The following is a 26,577-nucleotide window of genomic DNA, read 5'->3' as shown; positions in this document are numbered from 1 at the left end:
AACAAGACAAGAGTATTGATACGAACTTGTATGTTGAAAAATGGCCCATGTAAAATATCTCAGAAATCAGTGATATTCACATCAAAGGAACATCAACAACATGAAAGCAACAACTGGAAATTTTGCAACCACCTTTAGGAGCAGTTGCAAAACTCTCTTGTTCATATATACACTGAGATTTCAAAATCTGTAGCAATTAAATTCAGTTTTAAATTGAGATAACACTATGACAGTCAACCCCAACCCTGAGTTCAGTTGAACTGGGTGCACTTCTAATATTACATTAACTACAAAATTAGAATTTCAAAAGTCACAATTCAGAACTGCCTCAGTTGACTTTCCTCCCACTTAGATAGGCCAAAAGTGTTTTTTTTCAGAATAAAAACAGAGCACCAGAAAAGCCACCAAGTCACAACATTCAAAGTATCCCTTTTATAGGTTTGTCCACCAGCTCCTATGAATATTGAAGTTGATAAGGTATAACACTGTTTATTCACATTTAAATTTGTGGATTTCCAAGACTCTCACTCAATATTACAGTATGTTCATACAACAGAAAAAATAAGAGTACATTTGTTGCTTTATTACCACTAGATCTCTAAACAAGAGGGTTTCATTATTTTACATTCAAATCTATAATACCTTTTTAAAAAGTATCAATGCATCCTAATAAGTACAGAACTATTATTTCACACTTCCACAGTATCATCCAAACTGTGATAAATACACTAGTTCATAGATTTGTGTTGCTTGGTTATTTCTAGAAACCAAAGCTGTATCAAATTCTCACGCAAATTTGATGAGTTCTTGAAACAAATACCAGAGTCTCTGAAGATATTAAAATATTTCAAGCATAAAGCTGTAATTACATTTATTACCTGTTGCAAAGGCAAAATTCTCTAAGTTTTGTATTTTAGCTTTACTCTCAATAAAGCACAAAGAGTCAGCTGCAAAACAGATTTCTGGACATCTCACAGTCAATGGCCTCAAGTTACACTTCACTGTAGGCTTTATGCAAACAAGAGAGGGGAAAAAGAGGCTGGAGGGGAAGAGGGTAATGGTGAAATGAGGTCTAGAAGCTAAAGTGATTGACAATCTCTGAATGGAGTGCAGCTATTTTCTTAAGTTTGTACATAACAAATGGAACAGAATGATAACAAATGCATCTCACCAACAGCAATACTTACTATGCACAGATATTGAAATGTGAATTATCAAAGACTAATATTTTAAATACTACAAAACTATCAATGTGACTGCATTTTCATAAGCTCCTTGAAAACTGAGATCCTAAAACCATGTTTGGCAGATTTGTGCACTTTTTTTCTCATTACAGACTATTTTTTCAACCGATTAGCATTCGTTTATAGAACAATCTAAATCAGAAGTATAAATTTTACTTTTACCAAAAATAATGCCAAACAAATGTGTAGTGGTGTGTTACTGCGACACAAATGCATGTGCTTTGTTTTTTGGAGTGACAGGTTATGTTCATTGGTTTTGTTTGCTGATTGGCCTGGATTTTTTTTAAAAAAGGAAACTACTATCAATTTTTAGAAGAACCATATTAAAATTGTACATTCAAAGTATGAAAATGTGAAAGGAAAGATATTAAAAAAAATTCTCATGGACACTGTCATACCTAAATGTTTGGCACATGGTCTGGTTTCCAAACAAATTTGAAAACCTCTATCAGGCTCCTGAAAAGAAAAACTTTATTTAAAGAATAATAAACCACACACTCATCCATTTCAAATCAGTATGTGTACCATGAAAAGACTAAAAGCATACTCAAGGAAAGAAAACACCACGGCAGAGGACGATGTGCTTTTTGGGAGTTTTGCTTTGAAAGAAGCCCCTCTTCTTTCAAAGACATCAGTCCTCCGCTCAAAGCTGATCTACTCAGATCCTTAAACATCAGGACTATTTGAGTAATACTTTAATTCTATTCAGTCAGAGATGTGTTCAAATTTATGAAATTATATATTCCTGGAGGGATCCTGAAATGCCATGCTACAGCTTTTCTCCACAAAAATCAGACAAAAGGTTTGAAATCCACTCAACAAAGGAAAAGTCTTGAATCTGTCTCATCATGTGCTAAGCTTGAGGAAGGAACAGATTTCTTTACTTCAAGAGAGAGGCACTGCTATTGTCATTTTCTAAGAGCATACCTATGCAAACGTGAATGAAAAACAGACATACTCAAGTAAAAGCCATCTGGGAAGTTCAGCAAAAAACCTGTCATCTGCATTTGGAGACCACTCTCATGATGAAAAAGCATCACCACAGCTTGAGGTGAAAAAGCATCACCTCTTGCCAGGAGCACAGTATTTCTGGATATACACAGGAGCCAAGCTTTTTGGGTAGCCAGCAACTACTAATAAGAAGAATATCAAGACACATTAGCTTTTTTCTGCTCTCCTATCTCACCAGCAAAGATACGACAGTAATTTTGTGATGGCATAGATGATATGCACAAAGGACAATAATTACCTAGGCCAGAACTGCAGGATAAAAGGCCTAGAATACCTTGAGACTGAAGTAAACTTTCCAGCCAAGGTCAAATGCCTTAAACTACAACAAAACCTTACCTTTCCTCATACCTATTCTGTGAACTGCATGCACTTTAACAACAGAAGACAAAGAAAATGCCTCCATAAATTACTTCAATGTTGAATTATGTCAGTTCCAAAATATTCTTCTATTTCATTACAATTTTAATAAATTAATAACCTTAGCCCTGAACTTGAGCAGTAACTGAGGATACTATTACAAATATAAAATTGGCAATAAAATCAATTCTAGCTGAGTCTAACTTAGTAATACCACACTCAGTGTCACACTGCCTGCATCATCAGTTTAAAAACAGGACTTCAATTTTCCTGTCCAAAACCTTTAAAATCCTGTTTTCATACCACTTTTCTACATCCCATTAAAAACCTCACACATAGTAAGAAAAAGCCCACCCACACTACAAAAACCCAAACCAATCACTATCTGGTAGGAATGCAAAAGAGGTTGACTCTAAACAGACAAAAATGAAAGGACTTGAGAAAGCAAAGGATGCAACAACTCCACAGTTGTGACCTTTAGAAGGACTCAGCTTTTTAGCAAACATGAATTCTTTTGTATTGGAGGTGAAATGGCAAATATTTCCTGTTATTAAGGAAGGTTTTGGATTACCTTCTCCTCACTCAAACACAAGACTTCTGATAACTAACCACAATGACAATAAAAAGGCTGTTAAGACTGTCCTGAAGCTGTACTTAAAGGCAGACCACGTTGCTATTGGGAAGAACAATAACACTGCATACATGGCTATCACAAAAATTGAATTAAGCTTTTTTGATGGTGCAAACAATTCCAGGGCTCTGACAGCTAGGAATTATTCTTCTCCTAATTTCAGATATGAAATGAACAACCATGGCATGGAACACAAAAACTAATGACCTCCTGTTTTAAAGGTGAAGAGATCTGAAAACAACGACTGAATTTCAACCCTTTGGTGCCATCACAACCACAGCTCCCACAAATATCCCAGGCTCACAAATATAGCCTTCCTATCATCTTAGTTTGTACAGAGCCACCAGAATTTTTAACAGGGATTTGCATCACAGTAAGGTTTTGTCATTGGAATGTTTCACTGATGATTCCACAACTGCAGAGTTTTGTTTCTTTATTCCCTCCATACATGTTTTCAGCTTCAGTGGTAACAGAGGATGCCATCTGGTTCATTATCATTCAAAGCAAGAGGTAGCCTTTAAGTAGCCAAACAAATTTTTGTGTAGTTCAGAGCAAAAAACTGATATTACATGCACAGAGCCCATTAAAAAGCACAGATAAGATGCAAAACAACAGGGCTTTTCACTTTTTTATGGAATCTGATATTTTACATAGGAAGTCAAATTACTATTTGAACATAAGTTCAAATTACTATTTTGTAGCCACATCTGAGTATGCAGTTATAATGCACAGGCTGTTATCTCAAAATATATATTATTTTATCATACCTTTACATTTTAACTATCACTAGTCACTGGAACAGAAGAAATAGATCTGAATCTACAAGATACTCCACACTTTGACCCCAATCTAGGAATGCAGAAGCACAGAGTCCCTCTGATCAGGCCCAAAGTACTCACATTGTATCTAACACAGGAGAATCGGCTCCTGTCTAGTAAGTCATGCATGTGATTCGCACCTAAAACATGAATCAGCTCCATGATACTGAGTAGGACTAACTGAGGAGCACGTTTAATGTGCAATCACAGGAAAGAAAGGTCAGTAAGACCTTTAGAAGTCACCTAGGTCATGCCATCAGCAATGACATCACTAACCAACATCGACTACAAAAGCACACAGAGGAGAAAAGGACCCATAGGGTGTAATGATACCAATAACAACCATAGGCAGCTAGAAATTGGGAAAACAGCACAAAAGGTAATTAAACTGCTATAAGGAACCAGGAGAAACAAAAACTAAAGAAAAAAAGGAAAATAAAAAGATGGTGTCCTGGTTTCTAGAGTAGTACTTCATAGAAGCCATAGTTTAGTCTAACGTCAAAGGGCAGCTTTTACTCAAAAATTTGTGGATCATTTATTTGTAACTCCAGCTAATTGCACATGGCATGCCCTGTGAATCGAGAGATAATTAAACACATTAAGTGACAACAATTGAATTCTGAGAATACACTTGATCCCCTTGAGGCCCAATTTTCTCTGTTTTAATCCTGTTCACTTATTTCCACTTAAATAATAGCTTTGCTTGCTGCTGGCTGAGCAAAGTTCAGGATTACACCACTAATTAACGAGTGGCCCTGGGATTTCTAGGCCTACACAAAGTAGTGAAGACTTAGGTTGAGCAAGCGCCCTAGAAACTCTGCTGTGCCACTGATTTTTACTTCTTCGGAATAGAAATTGCTTTCTTGGTTCATCTGTGGTAGGGTTACATATTTTCAAAGATTACATAGCTAATGCAAGAACATGACCTTGTAGAGCAAGCTCCCTTTATTATGAAAGCGAGGTCATCTTAAATGTCTGAATTCCTACTTGTATGGATTGTCTCAGAACTTACACACAGCCCACCTGCAAATTTTTAAGCCAAATTCTTTATGGATGTTTCTGTTGATTGCAAATATAGACCTCTGTGAACATAATGGCACCAATTCTTCCTTTGCAGAATGGCATGACCAAAGGCAGCCTAAGTGAAAGGGAAGTGGCTATTAGATGCAATTCATCTTTTCTGAGCAGAGAAAACCCAAGCTTCCCAAAGACTTTATGTTGATCTGAAACTGAATATTTAAAATACCTAAAAGCACTCTAATTGAAAATACATTCTTAGCACATATGACACATACTGTTATTACAATGTTCAGCTTGCTGTCATCTTATTTTGACCTCAATAAACACTCCTGAAATAAAAAAACACTTCTATGGCAACACTCACATCTCACTGCACAAAGATACATGTGGTACAATGCATCATTGGGAAACTAAGTGGAAATTTTGAAACCTACCCCTTTTAGTATTTTAGTGATCATTCTTCTTCCTGTAGGTGTTGTTCTTTTCCAGAAAGTATTAAAGGTGTTTTTTTGTTTGGTTGGTTTTTGGGGTTTTTTTTGTTGGTGGTGGTGGTTTTGGTTGTTTTGTTGGTTTGTTTTTTTTTCTGATTAATTTGAAGACAGTAAGTAACCACTTTTAAGAAAATCTATTTAAAACTTTTCAGGATAAAAGCTAGAGTGGAGAACTGTGTGCATTGTGGCATAAGAACTAAAAACTGTTTCAATACCTAAAAACCCTCTAGATCTTCTAGTATGTTTCAAGTGTTTCCAACTGTCCAGCTTCATACTATTTGCAGTTTCCAAAACAGTTGATGGAAAATTAAACCCCACCTGGACACATTTTGTAGGGCTCATTACAGATTCCCTAAAATACTTTACCATTTCACATTAAAAAATAACATATTTATTATGCTCTCTGCAGCTAAATTGCTATGCAAGTAAATTGTTTTATTTGTGCCTTCTTGAAACAATGATATGTTTTGACATTTAAATGTTCTGTATTCATCTTACAGGGCTAGATATCACTCAAATTGAATCAAAATTTCTTTGATAGGTGAAATAGGCCTGCAAGAAACTACTACTCCTGAAATATTTCCACTTCATATAGTTGATTTTTTGTTGGTTTGTGACGTTTTTTCCTAAGAATATTATTGCTAGATACTATTGTTCCATTACTATCAACTGAAACTGATTATCTAGAAAGAGTTTTAGCTATTTTAAAAAGACATCAACTGAATCTCTTGATAAACAGATTTTTTGAGAAGAAGAAACAGAGTCATGAGAGCTTCATCTAAGTTCTATTTACATAAATAAACCTGAATGAGGCAACTTAAGTTAGCAAAACCCATCAGCTTCAAAACCTACTTGTTCATCTTAAAGTATTTTGCTACTGGAAAAAGAAAAAAATTACTTTTTTTGCCTTTAATCCCCCAAACTTCTTTGTTTAAACTGACGTTTACAAAGTATTAGCTGTAAGTTTCTGAACTGCATACTTGGAGATGTGTGATTCTCTGGGCAGCTCACAGACAGAGGGAAACACCCCTTCCTGACCATAAAAGGCCCAAGTGCATGTTCTCAAGCGGAAAATGTGTGGGATCTTATTTACAAACGTATAAATACATGCCATTCCTTTGCGCTCACAGGCACAGCTGAAAGCCAGCCAGAAAAGGAAGTACTAGCAACTTGATCTTTCTATTACATTTTGTCTGGCATGGTACCCCTTCAGCCTGTATTTTCATAAATGTCTAATTATTGCAGTGAATAAGGCCAGAAAGTGTTGCCCAAATATGAATCGTATTTTTCAGTTTGTGCTCCAAACATCTATTTGTCGTCATTCCTCCCCCAATACCTATATACCCTCCTAAGGCAGAGGCAGAAGACCAGGGGAAAAGGCTCAAGTGATCAGTACTGGATCCAGCAGCAACCAAGAAAGGAATCTCACAGCCAGCAGCTTTTCCCTTGGAAGGCGTTTCCAGCAAACCAGAGTCACAGGCAAGCAGCATGGCACTGCCACCATCCCCAGGGACACCAGTCCCTGCTCTTAGCACTGCCTACCAAGAACCAGGCTTGGTTCACTACAGGCTTGACTTAACAGGGTCATCCAAATTTCATTCAGAGCATGAATTAGGCTGTTCATGATTGCAGAATTCATTCATTCTCCCAAAATCCATTAGAGAAAAAAAAACCAAAACAAATAATCGTTCAATTGCTAAGCTCTCTCTAAATATAAAAGGTAATCTTGAAAATGATTCTTCTAAATTATCTCAAAATAAATTACAAATAATTTTCCAGGGTAAATTTAAAGGTGACTTTCAATTTGACAATTTAAACAAAATAGTGCCACGCCATTTTCAGAATTTAAAAATACTACTAGAAAATATGTATCTAGTTCTTATCTTGTCATCTCTACCTGATGAGGTTAGTGAGGATTATCATTTGAGTAGGTGTTACTTATTCCATGCATAAGAACTGGAACTTCAGAGCACAGAATAAACCAGAGGTACACAAGTTCTCGGTTAATTTACTTTTCTAAGAATATTTTTTATTTTGTTGAAGTCAAAAGCTCCATTCCTAAATGCAGAATGGCATCCAAATGCTGACCCAAGAGAAAATTAAAATATAGGTGAAGCATCTGGTATTCTGAACATGTTTATCTTCATGTAAGAAACCCTAGAAAATATTCTGTTTAAAGATGAGAGGGGAGTGGAAATCAATTGCTACACAATGTAGACAAAGGTAGGGTTACCTCATGAGAGAAACTCAAGAGTAAACAAACAAAATTCAAGTCTAAAATAGGGCAAGGAACAGGATGGGAGACCAACTCCTTTGCAATATCTTAATATCATTGGCCGCACTGAAGAACCTGCTTACCCCTAGGGGCAGGTTCTCCTTCAAACCTGGATCTAAAATGATCAGCAACGACTAAAAAGCCCCAAACCCTTAAATCTCTGCTCTTCTTAGGCAGAGGCATAATGGAGAAATAGATTCTGGCCGTGAGTGTTTACAAATGGAAAAAAAAAAATAAAAAGAAAAAGAAAAAAAGAAAAACAAACAAACAAACAAAAACAAAACAAAACAAAAAAGTCTATGGTAAGATTACCAAGGCCAAGGCAAACAGAACACCATTTGACACCACAACCTAATACTAGGAAATAACATTTGAGAAAGTTTACTTTCCATTTTTACAGTAACTACTTGATTCACAGTATCTTTTACCAATATTAACAATGATATACTTGAAGTGAAACACTGAAATGTCTTGACCCTGTGAAATTTATAGCTTTGTCTCACTGCAGTCTCTACCACCTTCAGATCTGTGCACAACACAAAGCAATTTCTGAGTATCCTTTCCATGTGCAGAGCTGCTATCTGTCCTACTGGGACAGGACTACATGTCTGAGAGGTAAACCTGAATACTAAGAACCTGAGGCAAAAGCATGGAAAACCAGAGAAAACACTCTAACTGTGTAAATCCAGGGTCTACTCATATCTTTAATAATGCTTCTCAGTGTACTTTGATACTTGAAATACCAGAAGATACATACTTTATGCGCATTTTTGTACATACTCATGTGCATATTTGCTACAGGCAAACACACAAACACTCTGCAGCAGAACAGTGTGGCAGATCCAAGGCTTGGAGCAGCCACTAGCTAAGGCTCCACAATACCTGGTCAAATCCAGAAATCACAGGCAAACCAAAGAGCAAGATGATACTGAATAAAATGATCCAACAGTGTGCATGAAACAACCCAAATAAGATATTTATCAGTTATGTGGCTAAACTTTCTCACTAGAAACTGTAAATGACATAAGTTTATAAGATGTCAAAAATGTCTTGGGCTACCAAACACCCAAATTCTGACTGCAACTCTCAAAAATTTCTGACTCCTACAACACCATAGGCAGGAGAACAGTCCAGGGAATTGCTGTTACATTCCTTATTTGATATTGTCAAACAAAACATATTGAGCCAACTATACTTTAATTTGGCCTGGAATGGCTGCTATTACCTTCTAGAACTTTCTCAAGGAATTGCCTTGGCACAAAGGTTTCTTTACTAGTGCTTCCTTTTAATCAACAGTCTTGAGATCAGAGTACTATATTTAACCTTATCTCTTCCTTTTGGCCTCATTACTATCTGATGATATTCAAAATTTACATAATATTCCATATCTTTAATTACCTTTCCTTGCCAGCTTTAATAAAATTGTTTCATCTCAAATACAAAGCACTTCTTTTTGAGTACAATCAACAATATTGTTTCTTGAATTCTCCTCAGCCTAATATTAATTGTATAAGTTACCTACCACAAAGTTTTACTTCTTTAAAAATGTCCATATTTACAAGGTAAATTGATAATTCTTAATTAATGTTTTCTTGGTAAATAGGAGTCATGTCTCAGTGAACTTTGCAGTTTTTCTGCCCATAATTCCCTTCTCTTTCTCAAAGATTTTAGCTCTGTTTTCAAGCCCTGGTTCCTACAGTTTCCCCGAGTTAAAAATGAAATTTAACAAATGAACATTTAGTCACATCTTCCATGTAAATATCTCAAAAATTGCTGAAGGAGGTCCAAATTTGTGTAAAGCTAGGCAACAGAACAGCAACTACATTCTTAACACATGCAAATGGTAGATAAGAACCTCAAAGTAGTTCATAAAAGGTTGCTCTAATTGCAGACATTATTATAGACCAAGAAAATTAAGCATTTAGAAAGGAATTTATGGGGACCAAAAGCAATTCTCCAGTTCGATTTTGGTCAAAACATTGTGCTAACCTGCAGCAAGTGTTAGGGGATGTCAGTCATCACCTCAACCCTCCAGCTCGAATGGGGGGAAAGAAAGGCAAAAACATAACAAAACAAGCAACAAAACCCTCACAAACAATTCAAGAGCTTTCATGTGCCCTCCAGGACCAATATAGATGGAAGACAAGCAGAGTCTTCAAACTCTCTTCATCTAACACTCCGTATTCCTTTGAAAGCCTACTCAGATAGTAGCTAAACCTATTTTCAGCTAAGATACAAAACAGAACCTCAGCCTTGTGTTTTCAGCCGCTAACTGCTCATGCTTTGTTACTGCCTGAATGATGCCATGATACCAAGAAATGTAAATGAAGTGTTACACTGAGAGACTGACATTAAACGAAGTCCCTGGCAACATTTATGCCTCGAGGCAGCATTAAAAAGGTCTTTGTGATCATGGAAGATATCTGCAGGTGCTTCTGCAGGTGCATACGAATACAATTGTTGTAAGTGGCATCTTCATCATTAGATAACCCTCTGCAGAGAGATCAAGATGGTAAAATTCTAAAGCAAATTATGCAAAACATTAAAAGGAAACAGAACCATACCTAACCTCAGAAATTAACATGGAAATATTGTATTTTAAGTTCAAAAAGACAAGTAACTATCTGAAGCTAGTTAGACAGTTATTTTCTGGACACAATCTTTTTGAATGTAATATTGCTTATTTGAACTGGTATTTGTAAATAGAGGTTTGAAGACATAGGGAAAATATTGCACCTAGAACCAATGTACCAGATACTCTGCAAGTAAGGAATAATCCTTATTTAAAGGAATAAAATTCAGAACAGCAGAATTACATGTACAAGACTTCAGTTCTGGTGCTGAAAGAAAATTCCAGAGCAGGAGAAATTTTAACAAGAGTACCCACATTAAGAAATAAAACACAAATATAATTCTCAGAGAATGAAAGTAGTTTCTTTGAATTAGATCTTGTTTGCTTACAGACAGTCTTAAAATCTGTGTAGTATTACCACTTTTGCCTTGCTACTGTCATTACATTTTAAACACAGAATTTATGGAACAGCAAAAGACAGCATCTTAGCAGCATCTCAGAAGCATCTCTTTCCCTACTGAAGAGAAAGCATTTATTCACATTACATTGCTGAAAATCATCAATATCTTTCATGGAAAAGATCTAGAGAAAAATTACTTACCAGAAAGGGCATTTTATTGGATGCCCTTTTTTTTTTTAAACCATCTTCCTTAATGATGCTTCTCTATTGTTTGCTACCAAAGGTAGCAGTAACAAACATCTTGATCCTTTGAGCAAATAATCATGTGCTTATGGGGTCTTTTTTGTTATCAAGTCATCTTGAACAAAAGGACTGATGATTTTTTGTTTTGTTCAGTCTTCAGGAACTGCACCCCAGACAACTCCAGCAGGATGCAAGATCTTTCCCTCTAGCCCTTCTCTAACTGTGACAGAAAGCAGATGCTAGCTGAGCACTCGAACTGATGACCATTAGAACTGTTATTTCTGCAAAAGGTGATTCCAGAGGCTACAGGGCTGTTCACACACAGAGAAATTACCAAAGCTTCTCTTCCTCCTGTTCTCCCCACCCATATGTAAATGCACATCTAACCATTTCTGATCAAAATCTTTTTGGCAGGTGCAAGCCGCTCATTCTCCTCTGGTTTTAAGGATCAAGGTCCTAGTGGTAGCATAAGCACATGCGAGAAAAGTAAATATATTTATAATTTTCAGACAGATATATTAATTTCCAATTGCCATTAGGTTTCATTTTTTAAATGCTTCAGTCTTGATTTTAAAAGTATTATAATCTCCTCTTGCTTAAAATAATGACAATTATTGGTACAAAGCCATCCCTGAAAACCACACTTACTGGCCACACAAAAGACAAGTAATTTGAAAGGCCGTGTTTGATACTTTTATTTTGGTGCACCAGGAAAAAAGACATAAGAAAAAAGAGATTGCTTATGTTATGAATCCAATATTGATAAAAAGCCTACACATCTGCTACTTTATCTGTAGTTCATCAGATATATAAATGCTTACATGACACTGAAAAATATTTTAGCATGAAAAAACTGTAATAGCTGAAAGAATGTTTTTCTCTTCACTCCCTTGGATATGAACTCTGATTAACTACCTGTTTAAACCACCACCACCATCATACACACCCTATGTTTTGAGGAACAGCCCATCAAAAAGAGCTGTCAGTAATGCTGAGGACAAACCAAGCCAGTACATTGCAGCGCTTACGAACAGATCACCGTCTTTGCTGCTTACAGCTTCATGTTCTGTACCAGTGAAAAATTTTCCAAAATTTTCTCCTTTTAAATACCTCTACATGATGGGAAAAGCGGGTGATATCAACCTAGCAGTATAAAATAAGTTCCTCATACACCACAGGACGAAAAAAATAATTAACCCCATTCAGTAAACATCAAAGAAGAGCTACTGTGCTGGAGTCCTTTCATTCATTATTCTACTACAGTAAGAAAAAAAGACACAAACAATTTCTATGCAGTGTTGTCACAGCATCTTGGTTTCTTCTATTGTAAACTTTCAACACAGACTTCTTTCTCATTTCTGTCTTTACCTCTCAACATATACTACCTCCTTATGCTTTAGCGCATTCGATGTTGTTCCACTATTCTGCAAACTGCAAAAGAGCAATTCTCCCTTGCCATAAAGGCAGAAGCCTGAGGGAGTTTGTTACAGTTTTTTATCAAATTTTTGTCAAGAGCACAGGTATTCTTATCTGTCCATTAGTATTTTACTGTAAACGGAATAGAGATCCTGTTGTTCTGCATACAGCTTGGATTCCTTAGCTTACTGAGTAGAAGAGAGCTATAAAAGAAAATAAAACTCAAAATACGAAAGCATGATTAGCTTTTATCTTTCAAACACTGATTTACATAAATAAACTTTATTACACTTCAAGCATTAGTAGTTGGGGATTTTTTCAGATAAGAAGTAATTCAGATGCAGTAAATGAATTTTATAGCTAGACAGGCACAGCCACCATAGCAAACATGAACACAATTGCTGAACTTTATTTCACATTTAATGGATATAATCAAAAATCTGAAAAGGAAGTCATCAAGATGTTTCCTTTTTCCAGGCTTTGAATTAATAACAAGGTCTTGATCTTGCAAATGTGCATCATGTAATTTTTTCATTCTAACTATATCAAATCATTTCCCAACTTCAGTGGAATTCCCCATACAAGATCAAGCCTTTTTGTGTATCTTACGGAACAATTCTGCAATATATCTTTGCATCTTTTACATCTATCCAATCCAAAGTACTGTCAGTGGGGAAGTTCAGGGATTAGAGCTAGTCAGCTGTTAACACACTATAAAAAAGTATACCTACTTAGTACACGTAATAAATTGCTGGTAGATATAAGAGCATGCTACATAGTAATTAGCAAGTTTAGAACTTGCTAATAGAACTGCTTTTATGTTAAGGATTTGACTAAAGCAGGAACAGAAATTAATATTTTTGATAACAGCTTGCTTTTAGTTAAGCATTTTACAAGATGTCTTTTAGAGTAGACTGACCTTCAAAGTAACGAATATTCAGCAAAATAACTGAAAGGAAAAATGTAAGAGAAAAACCAGCTACCTCTGAAAATAATTACATTTTAGATGACTCTGAAATCTTAAGTCAGCCAAGGGAATGTAGTAGAGGCACAATAAAAATTGGTTTCAATAAAGTAGTTATTAATAAGTAAGTGATCATGCACTTAAAAATAAATTAAAAAAAAAAAAACAAACCACAAAACAAATTTTAAAAGCCAAACAAAAAATCTCCTATGTATTTCAGAGGGGTTTTTTTGAAGATCCTAAAGTAGGGCTGGGGAATCAGGACTCAAACCAATAGCTCCTGTATTCTGTATTCAGTAGCAACATCTGGGTCCACACAAATTCCAAAATGAGATGTGTGAACCCTCTGCAGTCACATGTCATCCCACAGTGGAGCAGATAGCTCAACACACAGCCTTGATGTGGCCCATGATCCACATGTTCAACAGCCACCATTGTCTGGAATTAAATGATTTTAAGAACAGCTGACATGCAGAAGAGCAGAGAAGATTCCACTCTTCCCAAACCCAAAAAAATGAAAATAAAATGTAAATATTGTCATGTTAACTAGCATTACTTGAACTCCATGTATACATAAAGATTACTATTTAAACTTTATGCAATTTACTGAAAGTTTTAGGACCTGTTAACACACTAATAGCCCACCTTGAATTCAGTCAAAATACTTTTAACTCCAACATTTACCATTGCTTGCACAAGCCAACTCAAAATAAGAGATTCTTGGATTCTCGTTTTCTGAAGAGCTACAGAGAACACATTCTCATCTGAAATGCAGATACTGAACATGAAGTTACCAAGCACTTCCTAAAACTGAAAAATATCTGAACAAGTCAACCTAGCCCAAGGACAAACCTCAAGAAGCAGAATGAGAACAAACATATATCAAGCATCCACATACAGAAAAATGTCAGAATATACCACACACAAGTGCATCTAACCATAAATTTCAACAATTAGCGACCATCTACTGAGCAACTGCTGCTAGAAAGAAATATTGGGCTGTTAAAACTGTCCCTAAGAAAACTAAGCGTCCCTTCTATGGTGAAATCTTTTTAAGTGTTTCAGATTAATCGGAACCATTAAGAAATTTGGGTATTTTTTCCCATAATGAGCAAGAGAAATCAACTTTATTCAAGGACATTGATCCAACCTGCAAATAGTATTTTTAATAATAGATATATCCCCAAACTTAAACAGAAGCTAAAAATCCCATAAAACCAATGTGAGATATAATTAATAGCACATTGTGGTTTCTTTCCCTGGTGTGAAAGACTAACTGGGTCCAAATTTTGGTAATGTAACCATGTTAAAAGCAATAACAATTTGGAAAAAATTCACAGCTACTTCATTGGGTATTATCACTACACCAACCTCCACACGCATCTTGACAAATGAGGACAACCAGAGTTTTGTAAGACTTGCTGATAAGGCAGGCACATGTTTTAGAAACATGTTTATCTTTCTACTTGACAGCTACACAAACCCATCTTTTTCCCCACAAGCAATATTAAAATTTTGCAAATCAAGTAGGTATTTAGGCAACAGAGCTCTTTTTACTGTCATACTCTGCCAAGGTGTGGCATTCTTGAGGTGTTAGGGAACATCAAAGACAATCTCGGTGGACTCTCCTCAGATGAAAATTATTGAATTCAAACTATATACCAGTACTGTTTGGACTCAGCCTGGGACACCAACTTCCCTACACACATATCAATGCTTGCAGGTACTGAGAACAGGTATAGAATAAAGATTCCCAAGGAATAAACACACAAAAAAGGCTGTTCTTAGCACCTTATGCCAATCTTTATACAGGCTCTTAGGCAGATATGTAAGGATTGCTGAAAGACTCAATTGTCACAAATTTAATCTTCATTTCAAAAGGAATAACTACAAGGCTGCATTAACACTGCAGGCAAGTACTTTGTGAGTTCTCATAACGGCAATTACTGTGAGAAATATAGCGAGTGCTTAGCAGAAATGTTTAGAGTATTTAAAATTTCAGACTCCAGTCTGCCTATAAATGTATGGCACACCTTGGGTCTGGGATTTTTAAATGACACAAAGGAAGCAAGGCCACAAAGAATCTTTAGCCATATTTTAAAAGAGTAGGTAAGGTCATATCAAACAGCTGGTTATCCTTTTCTAGAGTTAATGTTTGTTTTGGAGCCATTACTTGTTAGCTGTCAATTAAGAGGTTTTACCTCCCTTTCAGATACACTATGGTTTCACAAGCAACAGAAATGTTGGTAGGTATGAACCTCCACGTGTAACAACAGACCAACTAAGTCATAAGACATGGAAGCCTCGAAATATTAAGATAGACCACTTCCCCAAAATTTATTTCTGAAACACAGTTTGCCAATAAAATACATACAAACCTTTTATACTTCACCCTGTCTGATGCAACATTAATTTGAATCTCTTTCTGATGGACTTCTTCAAATAATCACACTTTCCAGGTAACAGCTGTCAGTTTCACAGGCACATTACCAAACATCTAAGAGACACATTAACAATTCATTATTTAGCACTGTGCATACAAATAGAGAGCTTCACCCATGTAGAGTTAATTACTAACACCAAACTTGCGCTTAGAGAAGTTCTTTTCTTTCTGAAATGATCTGCAGATTTTAGTGCATGAACAGTTATGAAAGGTAACTGAAGTTGCTTGGTAGTAAGAGAGCAAGCACATCTTTTTAGAAGGGGAGCACCCCATAGTAGCTAACATCCTCTCCCAAATGTGAGAAAATTGTCCATCCTTGTATACTGTAAATATAAGCCTGTCCAAAGCAAATAAATGACCCACAACACGCAGAAGTCTTGGTTACCATATCTTTCACTCCACTTTTTCACTCCTCTCCAAGAAGTGATGCGGTGAGTCAGGAGGGCCTGGTGAGGTGATAGATATGATATGATAGATACACCATAGATATGATGTTCAGGGCTTCAGTGAGATACGACACATGTTTCTGTGACTAACACAGCTTAGCTTGGATCACAGTCGCTGCTGTTCTGTGCAACCCTATTCATACTGACAGAACAGGGAGCCAAAACAGTTGCTTTGTAATTAGTTCAGGCATGTTTGGATCCAGAAGGGAAACTCTTTTAGCTGATTTTCCCTGGGAATACTGCAAAGTTCCACTACAGCTTCACAGCGTAACCATGAAGATCAAGAAAAATTCACCTAGAAAAACAACAAATGATAATACTGAATTGTTCTCCTGCATCTTGGCTTTACGCTGAGTGCACTGAAATGTTTGAAAACACTCTTTCTGAAAATTTGTCATCTGTAGTGTCAAAGGCATTCCTGGCAGAGAAAGAAAAACTTGTTGAGGGTAAAATTCAGTCAAGATGACTGTAAAAACCTAATCCACACCTTTGAATTTGGACTGAATATCCATCACTTAAACATCTTGCAAATGACCCAATTTGTTTACATGGCCCTGTAGCTTTTTATGACTTTTCCATAAAAAAGTTATTACATTCATTCCTTTTATTTTGTTTTAGAGCATTTGAATGAGCCCCAGAACCACAAGCAAGTGAAACAGATTCTCTGCAGATGGAAGTGGCCTCATATAACTCTCCAATACTGGTGAAATAGTCAGAACACTTTCAGTTTGGAAATGCCATACCTTCATACGCAGCAAAAGAATTTCCTGTGCCATATATCTTTTTAAATGTTTAACTATTGCATAAAATGAATGCTGGTTTCCTTGTCAATCCAAGGAGGAACTTGGAGCCACTATGTCTAATGCCTTGGATTGTCTGGAACAAGGGTGAACGCAGTTGGATGGTTACACAGAGATTTACACTGAGGGAGAAAAAGTAATAAAATAGAAAATAATAATAATCAAACTTAGATATTCTAGCTGCTATCATACATCTGAGCTCATCCAATGAAGCTCCCTAGATAACAGTTTAGTAAAAAACTGGACAACTGAGTTTTGTGAAAAAGACTGTTACTAAAGATAACAATTGAAACAAGTGATATCATGCATTAGTTCAGAAATAAGTACCTCTTCCACACACTTCACGTGCTTTTAAACAAATAATGCTGAAATAGAGAAATTAGGTGCTACAGATTCACAGGGAAGGTATGCTATGAGCATCTCAAAAGTCATTTCTCCAGTACAAACTATTCTTCAAACATGACACTCCCTAGTATTTTACATACACAGAAAATTACAACTTTGCTGATATGTGCCAAACTGAATAATGGTTTAAAGATGTAGAATATTGAAACTACAAAAAGGACACCACTCCTTTACCTTTTACTGCCTGAACCTAATTTGAAGCCCATTTGTCAGATTACAGGACCAATTCCCTAATTAACTACAGCATCTAACTTCTTGGCCTACCTGCTCCTTCTTACATGATTTATTGCCAATTCATAATAAGAATACTACAGCAGCAGCAATGCAAAAAGGAATTAAATGTACAGAAAACACAAGCAGCATTGTTCCCCCTTCCCAAGACATTCTTTGCCTTTCCTGAGACAGACAGATTAAGGTTTCAAGAAAAGCCACTTAAGGGTGATAAGGGGTCCAGCACCCAAAATTATCACTGGCTGAGCCAGACATCTGCTGAAATGAGGAAGACATCACCTGCTTTCCTTTAGTAGTACTGTAGTATCTATCATAGGGAACATATTAGTATAGTTACCCAGCCAACAGCACTGGTCATTTAGAAAACCAAGCCCTAAAAATTTAAAACCAAAGTTTTTTAATTCCAGCCACAATGCTGGCAATGTGCATGACCAAAAGAAAGCCGTGGCCTGCCTGCCTTTGCCAATCTTTATTTGGGATCTTCCAACTCATGTGGAGAAATCAGCACAACAAACTGAGCCACATCTGCATGCTGTTTTAATGCAATAAATAACCAGTTTTAATTAATTCAGAGAGAAATTTCAGTGTTTTGGGCTTTCAGGGAGGTAGGAACAGAGGTAACCTTCAGCCTAGAAGAATCTACTTAAAACATCCATGTTTATAATGATACCTTGAATTAATTTACCACAAAATGGTAAGTGTAATGAATAATTTATGAGGATTAATTCACTAAAAGGCACATTGCCACAGAAAAAAAAAAAAGTGTTATTGATTATTCTCTTCCCTATTAGTCTCATTAGTCTCATTATCGGTAGTATAAGAAGAAGCCACTTCATGGGAAATAACCTTTGAAAACTTTCTTATTTAATTTCTCTTTCTGCTTGTACTGTACTGGATTAAAGGGAGGTTAATCAATATGCACTCTCCCCAGCCCCAAACACTCGCATGGAAAAATGGCAGAAAGAAAATTAAATTCCAAAAACAAAAGCTGCAAACATCACTGTGAAGATCCTCACTGCAGAGTCAACCTGAATAGTCTTAAATTAGCTCACAAGAACGAGAATAACCACACAATGAAATAATAATCCAGTGGCTCAAACAGCTAAACAGCTGAGCAGTTCTATTCGCTTCAGCTGCAGCCAGCTCAAGTGAGGGTCTGGTCAGCAAAGGTGAAAGCACATTGCCATGGCTTGGGGGTGGCACACACTCACAGGACTTGTGAGTTCCACAGTGGCAAGAAGTCAAGCAGGCTCCAAGCCCAGGGCAAACATAAGGTCATGCCTATGCAAGGTGAATGTCAAAGTCCAAAACCGAGGGCATGCTCAACAAAGATGGAATAGTTGGAAGAGAACTACTTAAGCTCAGAAAAAAAAAAAGCAGCACTTGCAAACCCTAATGCGGAAGGCTTGCAGGAGATCGAGGAACTAGCTGGGCTTTCTCCTTTGTTTATACTAGTTTTTTAATAGTTCTTATACTCTCCTTGTGTAAGACTTTCTCCCACAGCGTCCAGAGTCCTGCCTTTTTTCACCCAGCCAACAAACTGCTGTGGAAACTGACTAAGTTACAGAAATGTAATGAGTTTTTATTTTACACATGCTTTGTAAAGATGAGGTACCTTTACACATAATGCTTAGTATGCTGTAACATCATGAAAATAAACACAAATAACTCAGTGTAACTGAAGATTTGTTTGAAAATTATTAGAACAATGTCAAGAAGAGATGATGAGAAGACAGAAGAACCCTAAGGCTTGGATGTCTATGGACAGAGCCAGGAACAATTTTTTCCAGGCACTGTCATCATAAAATAACATCCCAAAGTCTAAGAAAGCCCCTTCAAACCACCAATTTGTATTTTAGCTTCACAATAACACATTATGAATTTTCACTTACCTATTTGAATAAAAGCATTTCACATTCAAACACAAGCTGAAAAAGTTCTCCCCAAAAGGGAATGACAGGGCTGACTAAGTTTTAATATGCCAATAATTTCTCAGAAACTCTGAAACAACAAAGCACTCATACAGACACTTAAGTGCTACTAAAATAACTATGTTTCTATATGTAAGCTCTATTTCCTTCCTGTTCCAGTAACTTTTTCTAAGTCACACTGGTTTCTGCTAAAAGGCTACATTTGTACTGGCCAATTCTTAAGATGCTTACACACCAAGAAGTGTATTTCCCATGGTCTGCACTTTGTGACTAAAAAGCAAAGGCACGTCTCTCTGGTAAAGCCAAGAGCTATCTATAAAGCAATTGAAGAGGCTCATTTCCCAATAAGGGAAGTGGGCTTGCTCAGCACATCCTCTTTCTAGTAATCAGGAACTGCCAGACATAGCAAAAACCAAAAGCAGTAACCACCCAACAGAGACAGAAACCCCCAAAACCACCCCTAAAATGCACAGCCACTGCTGGTTTATGATGTAAACCAGTGCTTTGCTATTACATGTTGACTATGTAATAATTAAGACTCAAAGGGTTTGGATAAAGTTTTAAGATATAAAAGACATTGTGTTTATGTGAAGACAAAGTTCAACATAAGGTCTTTGGCAATATAGCTGTCCCTGACTCAAGGTATGCCTCATGTTTCTTCTCCATTATAAAACTCAATCTGACTGACGGACAAACTAAAAGCCCCCAAAACATCATGACATAAAGCTCTGAAGTCCAATCTGAAAACTAGTTAATGCAAATATAAAATTTTATACTAAAATCCATTTGAGATTCAATTTTACCCTAAATTCCATTTTACACTAAATTCCATTCCAACCCCCCAAAAAAAAACCACATGGACAACTTGGAATGACTACATACTTGGGAAAAGGACTAAAAGGTCTGTGCTTTTAAACCCCTTATTTTACCTAACAGAAGAAACTGAGAGAAGCAACAGGACTAAGGAGAAGTCCCAAGCATCACTCTGCTGAATGGCAAGCAATATGCCAGAAGTCAACTACAAACACAAAAACCCCCTAGTTTTAAAACCCTTCTTCCTCTGCAATTTATTGGAGTGTTGAACAGCTTCTCTAATTTGCAACAATCTTCTGCTTAAAGTATAAAGAGGATGTGCTGTAACTCATTACTTTCCAGGGAAACAGCCTTAAAACATTTCAAAACAAGCCTTGGACTAGGCAGAAATAGATTTAACTTGAAAAAAATTTCATCACTATCAAGTTTCCCTTTAGATGACACAGCATATCTATTATACTTCCTTGTCTTCTCAAAACTAGGACAATTTCAGCTACCCAGCAGGCTGAGTGAAGAGTGCTGGCACTCCTCAATTCAACATGAACCAGTAGAGGTGGCATGACACCACAATAAAGTATTCAGTTATAGCAGAAAATTTTGCAGTCAAATGACTGCTTTCAATCAAAAGCACTGACATTCCTGTCTGTAAGGATTCAATGGGCTGCATCACTTGGACATCCTCACGTTTTTCTGATGTTCAGCCCAAGTTAAAGAAACTTAATCAGAAACTCTTTGTTGCGATGCTGTCCCCCTCCCTGAATTAACTGGAAGCTCTCTTTGGAGATACACAAATCAGGGAATCCTCTATGTGGTTCAGAGCAGGCATGGCAGGCCACACACACGTCGAGGTGATGAGAGAATCTTCCTCTGGCACTTGAGCTACTCACTCAGTTCTAGCTCCATCCACCAACTCTTCCCAAGAACGGCCTGAAATATGCAAGTTTCAAACTCTATCTCAAGGACACACTTTTGGGTTTGGGTTTTTCAAGCTACATAAAGCTTTCCCATTTCAGAAGATTTAAGAAATAGATTACAAAGTGTTCAGTTAGTGAAACTTATTACCAGGGGTTTCCATTCATGTGGAGGAAGAAGAAAACCAACTTAATTCCTTTTGAGATCTGTGAAAAGACAGATCATGACTGACACATTACCTGTGCTGCAGAATTGACAGAAATCAAGTAAGTGCTTCAGTTTTCTAAGATTTACTTCAGCAACTCTATTTACTGCAGTTCATTCATATTTGAAACCGACTGCAAGAAAATCAGTCTGTTTAGTAGATCCTGGTGAATTTCCAACCGACCTCAGGTTCTCAGCCTTCTGAAGTCATTCAATACCACACTTGAAATGCACACACCACATAAGCTGTACACATCATTGCTAATGGCATCCAGCAGTAGTTTTTACATTATGTTCTATAGATACATTTGTAAGAGCTGATAGCTTCGCAGAATTATTTTAAGCATTTATTCCATCTTGTTCTAAGGCAGCCAAGAAAACAGATTCTCCTGCCTTCTCATGCCGTAATCAAATCCAGATGAAGCCAATACCATCACATAAGCAGGTGCACTCAAGACTACCAGAGTTAAGTCACTAGAATTTCGTCATTCATAATAGTCAACCTACCAATAGCTCCCTCAGACATTTCTGAAGCTACAGAAATAGCATGAAGATACTATGTCAAAAACAGCAGTCAAAAGTAGAAAGAAATGAAGCAAGAAAATAGAAGCAAACCATCCAATTAATCAAAATCAATATCCAAGACATTCAGTTTTGTGATTTAAATGAAACTGAGCATTTTATTTTTCTTGACTCTTTGCTTCAATATGGAAAAATGGTAGTAAATCCATCAAAGAGCCATAAGAGAAATGATAAAGCCACATAAGTATGAAAAAACCTTCAAAGCATAATCTGACAAAGAACTGTAGAAATGAAATCCACCCAGATAAATGGGAGCCCTCACTACATGCACCATTTACTACCACTTTCCAGAAAACTGTTGCATAAACTTCTTTGATCCTACAGATGATTATTTACTCAGTGGAATAAAATAAAAACATTAAAGATAAATAGGATTTTTTCACAGAAATCACATAAAACCCCTTGCTGTCAAGCAGAATTACAAATAAAACATGTTCTTAAAGAAAATCTCACTACAACAGAGGGCAGGCAAACAAAAACACTGAGGTAGTTGTAAGTGGTTTCAACCAGATCTACACCGGCCTCACAGCAACCAACACACTGAATTTCCAGGAGGTACCAACAATACACTGTGTCCTAAAATATTTAATTTACAATTGCAAAAAAATATTTACACTAGGAGATTGCCACCTAAAATAATATTCACTATACAGCAAAAAAAAAAAAAAAAAAAAAAAAAAAAAGAGCTTCTTATGCAAACAATTAGCAAATAAATTGAGTCAAATTGTAATTTTGAAGCTGATATAATTCAGTTATTAAATAAGTAAACATTAGTTAGTACTTAATCACATGTTTATCCTTTGAAACACAAGTAGTCCCACTGAATTAATAACTGGTCACAGGCATCTTCAGCACCACCTTGAAGCAATAGCTATAGCACCCGTGCGTGCAGCTGAGTAACACTAATCCATTCTACTGCAAAACTTCTTGGCCACTTAGCAGTTTTACAAGTTGAGGACAGAATTTTTATTTGTAGACTGCGTGAGTAAAAAATCTCCCTCTCTCCTGACCAAAGATTATTTGGCACATGAACAGCAATATCTCATTCTCATACTCCAGGGAGTTTTAACCTGCCTCTAGCTAAAAGCTAGACAATCTTTAGATTGCAGCAGAGTGTAAAAATCACTCTAATTAAATCAAGTAAGAACTGGTTTGACTAGTGTTACTGATCCCCCAAATAATTAAAATTGGTTAAGAAAAGTCAGAGGTTGGTACTTAGCTGTACTTAAACTTGTGCTGATTTTTTAAAGTAAGTTTTGCAATTGAACAACTATAAAGCAAACTTAAAGTAAGCTACAAGAGGAATCTGGAGTGTTCTGAACATAAACTACCACATAATACAGTTTCAGGGCATTGTTTTTTAAATAAAATTTCTCCTGGCTTTGCATTTGTTCTAAAACGTAGGGACTGTATCTTAGAGCATGCCAAATTTCACTGCAAATCATTTGAAGCCTGACCTAAGGCAGCTGCATTTCTGATAGATGTGAACAGAATGAAGTTTGCACTGTCATGTATACTTACACCTATTTACACCAGTTTTGCTTCCGTGCTGTATGATCTACCTTTTACACTGTTGTGCACCCATTGTTGCACCCTGGAGGCCTTTTAGGGCACAGCTGCATTATCCTGGAACAAACGTTTTAGAGGAGACTGACAGCATAGCAGGTTTCTTTCCAGTCCTGACAAAGTTAAAGCAAAGCAATGACAATGCTCTGTGTGTTGATAAGCTCCATATGCACCATGCAAATTTAAGAGAAGGCAGCATAACAGCATGAGACATCAGTATATAATTGCCAAGCCCATTTTGTCACAAACTGGTGCCCCCAAAGCCTCTAAACACCAGGTAGGATGGGAAGGAGTAGAAAGTGAGTGATTTCTCACACAGAGCAGATAATTTCCTGTACTGGGCACAAAGTCTGATTGGTTTCCTGTCAGAATAGCCCAGTCTCTAAGTCTTTTGATCACTTTCCTCTGGCCCTTCACAGTTGCTCTGATTAGAGATTGATCCCCATGCTGCTCTTTGATCAGCAGCTCCAGCAGTCTGCAGGTGCCATATATCATCACATTAACAGGCCACAGCAGTATTAATCTTCCCCTTTTAAATTTGTTAGTGCACTGCATATTCTACCCACTCACAGAGGTCGCTGAAACTTTGCTTTCTATTAGAAGATATGATGTAGACTAGTTTTATCTGGGGAGTCCCAAGTTCAAAGTTGAGAGAATTGAATTAGCTTCGAATCTGCGTTTCTGCTTTACTTCATTACAGTTCAGAGAGTTTTGAGAGCTCCCAGCTTGGCCTTTTGTGTTGGTTTGTGCCCAGGGAGAAAGCTTGTTTTAGCTGACATACTAAGTACTAAATTTTTCAAACACACCCCCCTGCCCCGTACATTAAACACCAGGGTTTCCATGAATGTCTGCTAACAGCCTTAATTTTAGATATTCCACAGTAAGTGTGGTTTCATGCAGTATATAACGTTACAGTTTGTAAAGTATTCTTTAAAATGACTTCATAATAGCAGATCAAGAGGAAAGGCGCTTAAAAATCTGAATAATGTAAATCATATGGAGTTCAGAGGCTAAGCAAATTACACACCCCGAAGCTGCCCTCGCTGTATGAAAGGAGTCTTTCTCCAGCTCTGCACAGCCCCAGCCCAGGGGAACTTGCATTTGAGAGTTTTCTAAACATTTCAGGTACACTTGAAAGTTGAAAGTAATTCTCATTTCCTATGCAGGATTAGCTCGTTTCCAGCCCGTACAAAACACCACTCATTCACGCGCAGACACAAAAACCCACCCCCCGAGAGCGAAGCACTTGGGGTACAAAGGTGCGCGGGACGTTGTTGGGTTTAGATTGTTGCTTTTTAGTTTGTTTGTTTTTATAGCAGGGCCAGGCGGTGGACGGGAAGGGGACACATTTTGCACCTCAAGTGCCGCAGACGAGGGAGACAGAGGAGGGAGCCGCCGGGCTCCCCCCGTGGCCGCCGAGCCGCTGCCCTTTTACCCGGGGCCGGCGGGCAGAGCCGCGCTGCCCCCGCGCCACCACCCGCGGGGCCGCCGAACCGCCCCGCGGCGAGAGGAGAGGAGAGGAGCCCGGAGGAGAGGAGAGGAGCCGGGGGGAGAGGAGGGGAGAGGAGCCGGGGGGAGAGGAGAGCTCCGCTCCGGCCGGGCGCGCCCCCGCCCTGCCCCGGGCTGCGCGGCGGCGGGCGCTGCGGCTCCTTACCGTTCTGCTCCTTGGCGCCGGAGAAGGCGAACTTGCTGCTGAGATCGGACTCGGCGACGGCCCCCTGCCTCCGGCCGGCCAGGGCAGCTGTCAGCAGGAGCAGCCCGAGGAGGAGCATTGGGCCGGCGGGGCGAGGGGCTCCGGCACAGCAGGCACTGGCGGCGCGGCACCGAGGCCCGGGCGTCTCTCAGCAGCGCCCGGCGCGGGCTGCGCCGCTGGGGAGAAGGCAGCACTGAGCCTGCTCTGGCAGCGGAGAATTGCAGGGTAGTTTCCACATAATCCCATCCAAAACTTTTTCCTAGAGCCCTTTTCTATATCTCCAGGTTTTGTTTTGCTTTGGTTTTTTTTTCCCCCCTCTCTCTCTAAAAAAAAAAAAAAAAAAAAAAAAAAAAAAAAAAAAAAAAAAAAAAAAAAAAAAAAGGATCAAAGGAAAATCTGGACGCAGACCAGCCTCCCAAGGACTAAACAATCCGTGGCCGTGGCGGGCGGGGGTCAGAGGAGCCGGGGCTGGTGCGGGGCCGCCGCGGAGCAGAGCGCACCTGTCAGGCCGGGGCGGGCAGCCCGCGCTCATGCAGCAGCGCCCTGCTCGCCCGCAGCTCGGGCCGCGCTGCCAGCCCGGGCCGTGCCTGCCGGCTCCCCCTCCCTGCACGCCCGCCGTCCCATCACGGCGAGGGCGGCACCTGGCGCGGCCGTTTACGCCCCGGGAAGTTGTCGGTGGGAAGCAGGAGGCTGCGGGCGGCCCCCGCCGCTGCCCCCTCTCTTGCGGCCAAGTGGCGGCGCAACAGGTGCTGGGAGGGGAACCGGGGGGCTCCCGCAGCCCCTCTGCCCGCGAAGGGGCCTCCCTCCGCCGTGCCCGAGGAGCACCCCAGGTCACCGCTGTGCGGAGTCAGGGCGAGGGGCTGACTTACGGGCATTTTGTTTACTGGGTTGTTATTGTGGTACTTTGGTTTGTGCTTGAAAACCTGATGCTTGGTTTCCTGTAAAGGATGCCCTTGGTAGCGGGATCTAAAACACTGAGAGGAAGTTTTTAAAACTATCTGAATACTTTTTTTTCTTTGTTTGGGTTTGTTTGTTATGGGGTGCTTTTTTGTTTTGTTTTGGTTTGGTTTTTTTTGTGCAAGAAGTTGTTTTGGTTACCCTGAACTGGG

The 26,577-nt window shown here is 38.3% G+C and overlaps 1 protein-coding gene across 1 annotated transcript in view; it reads right to left on the bottom strand.

The window, feature by feature from the left end:
- Positions 1 to 25,787, bottom strand: part of PDGFC (platelet derived growth factor C) — a 121,751-nt gene extending 95,964 nt beyond the window's left edge. The window contains exon 1 of the mRNA XM_063422931.1: positions 25,430 to 25,787. Coding sequence (XP_063279001.1) covers positions 25,430 to 25,547 — 118 coding nt within the window. The 5' untranslated portion in view covers positions 25,548 to 25,787. The remainder of the gene's footprint in view (positions 1 to 25,429) is intronic.
- Between the last annotated feature and the right edge of the window lie 790 nt (positions 25,788 to 26,577).

The sequence above is a fragment of the Prinia subflava genome, chromosome Z (assembly GCF_021018805.1).
Source record: "Prinia subflava isolate CZ2003 ecotype Zambia chromosome Z, Cam_Psub_1.2, whole genome shotgun sequence".
Lineage (NCBI taxonomy): Eukaryota > Metazoa > Chordata > Aves > Passeriformes > Cisticolidae > Prinia > Prinia subflava.
The sequence above is the reverse complement of the archived record's forward strand: the minus strand, read 5'-3'. Positions and strand labels throughout refer to the sequence as shown.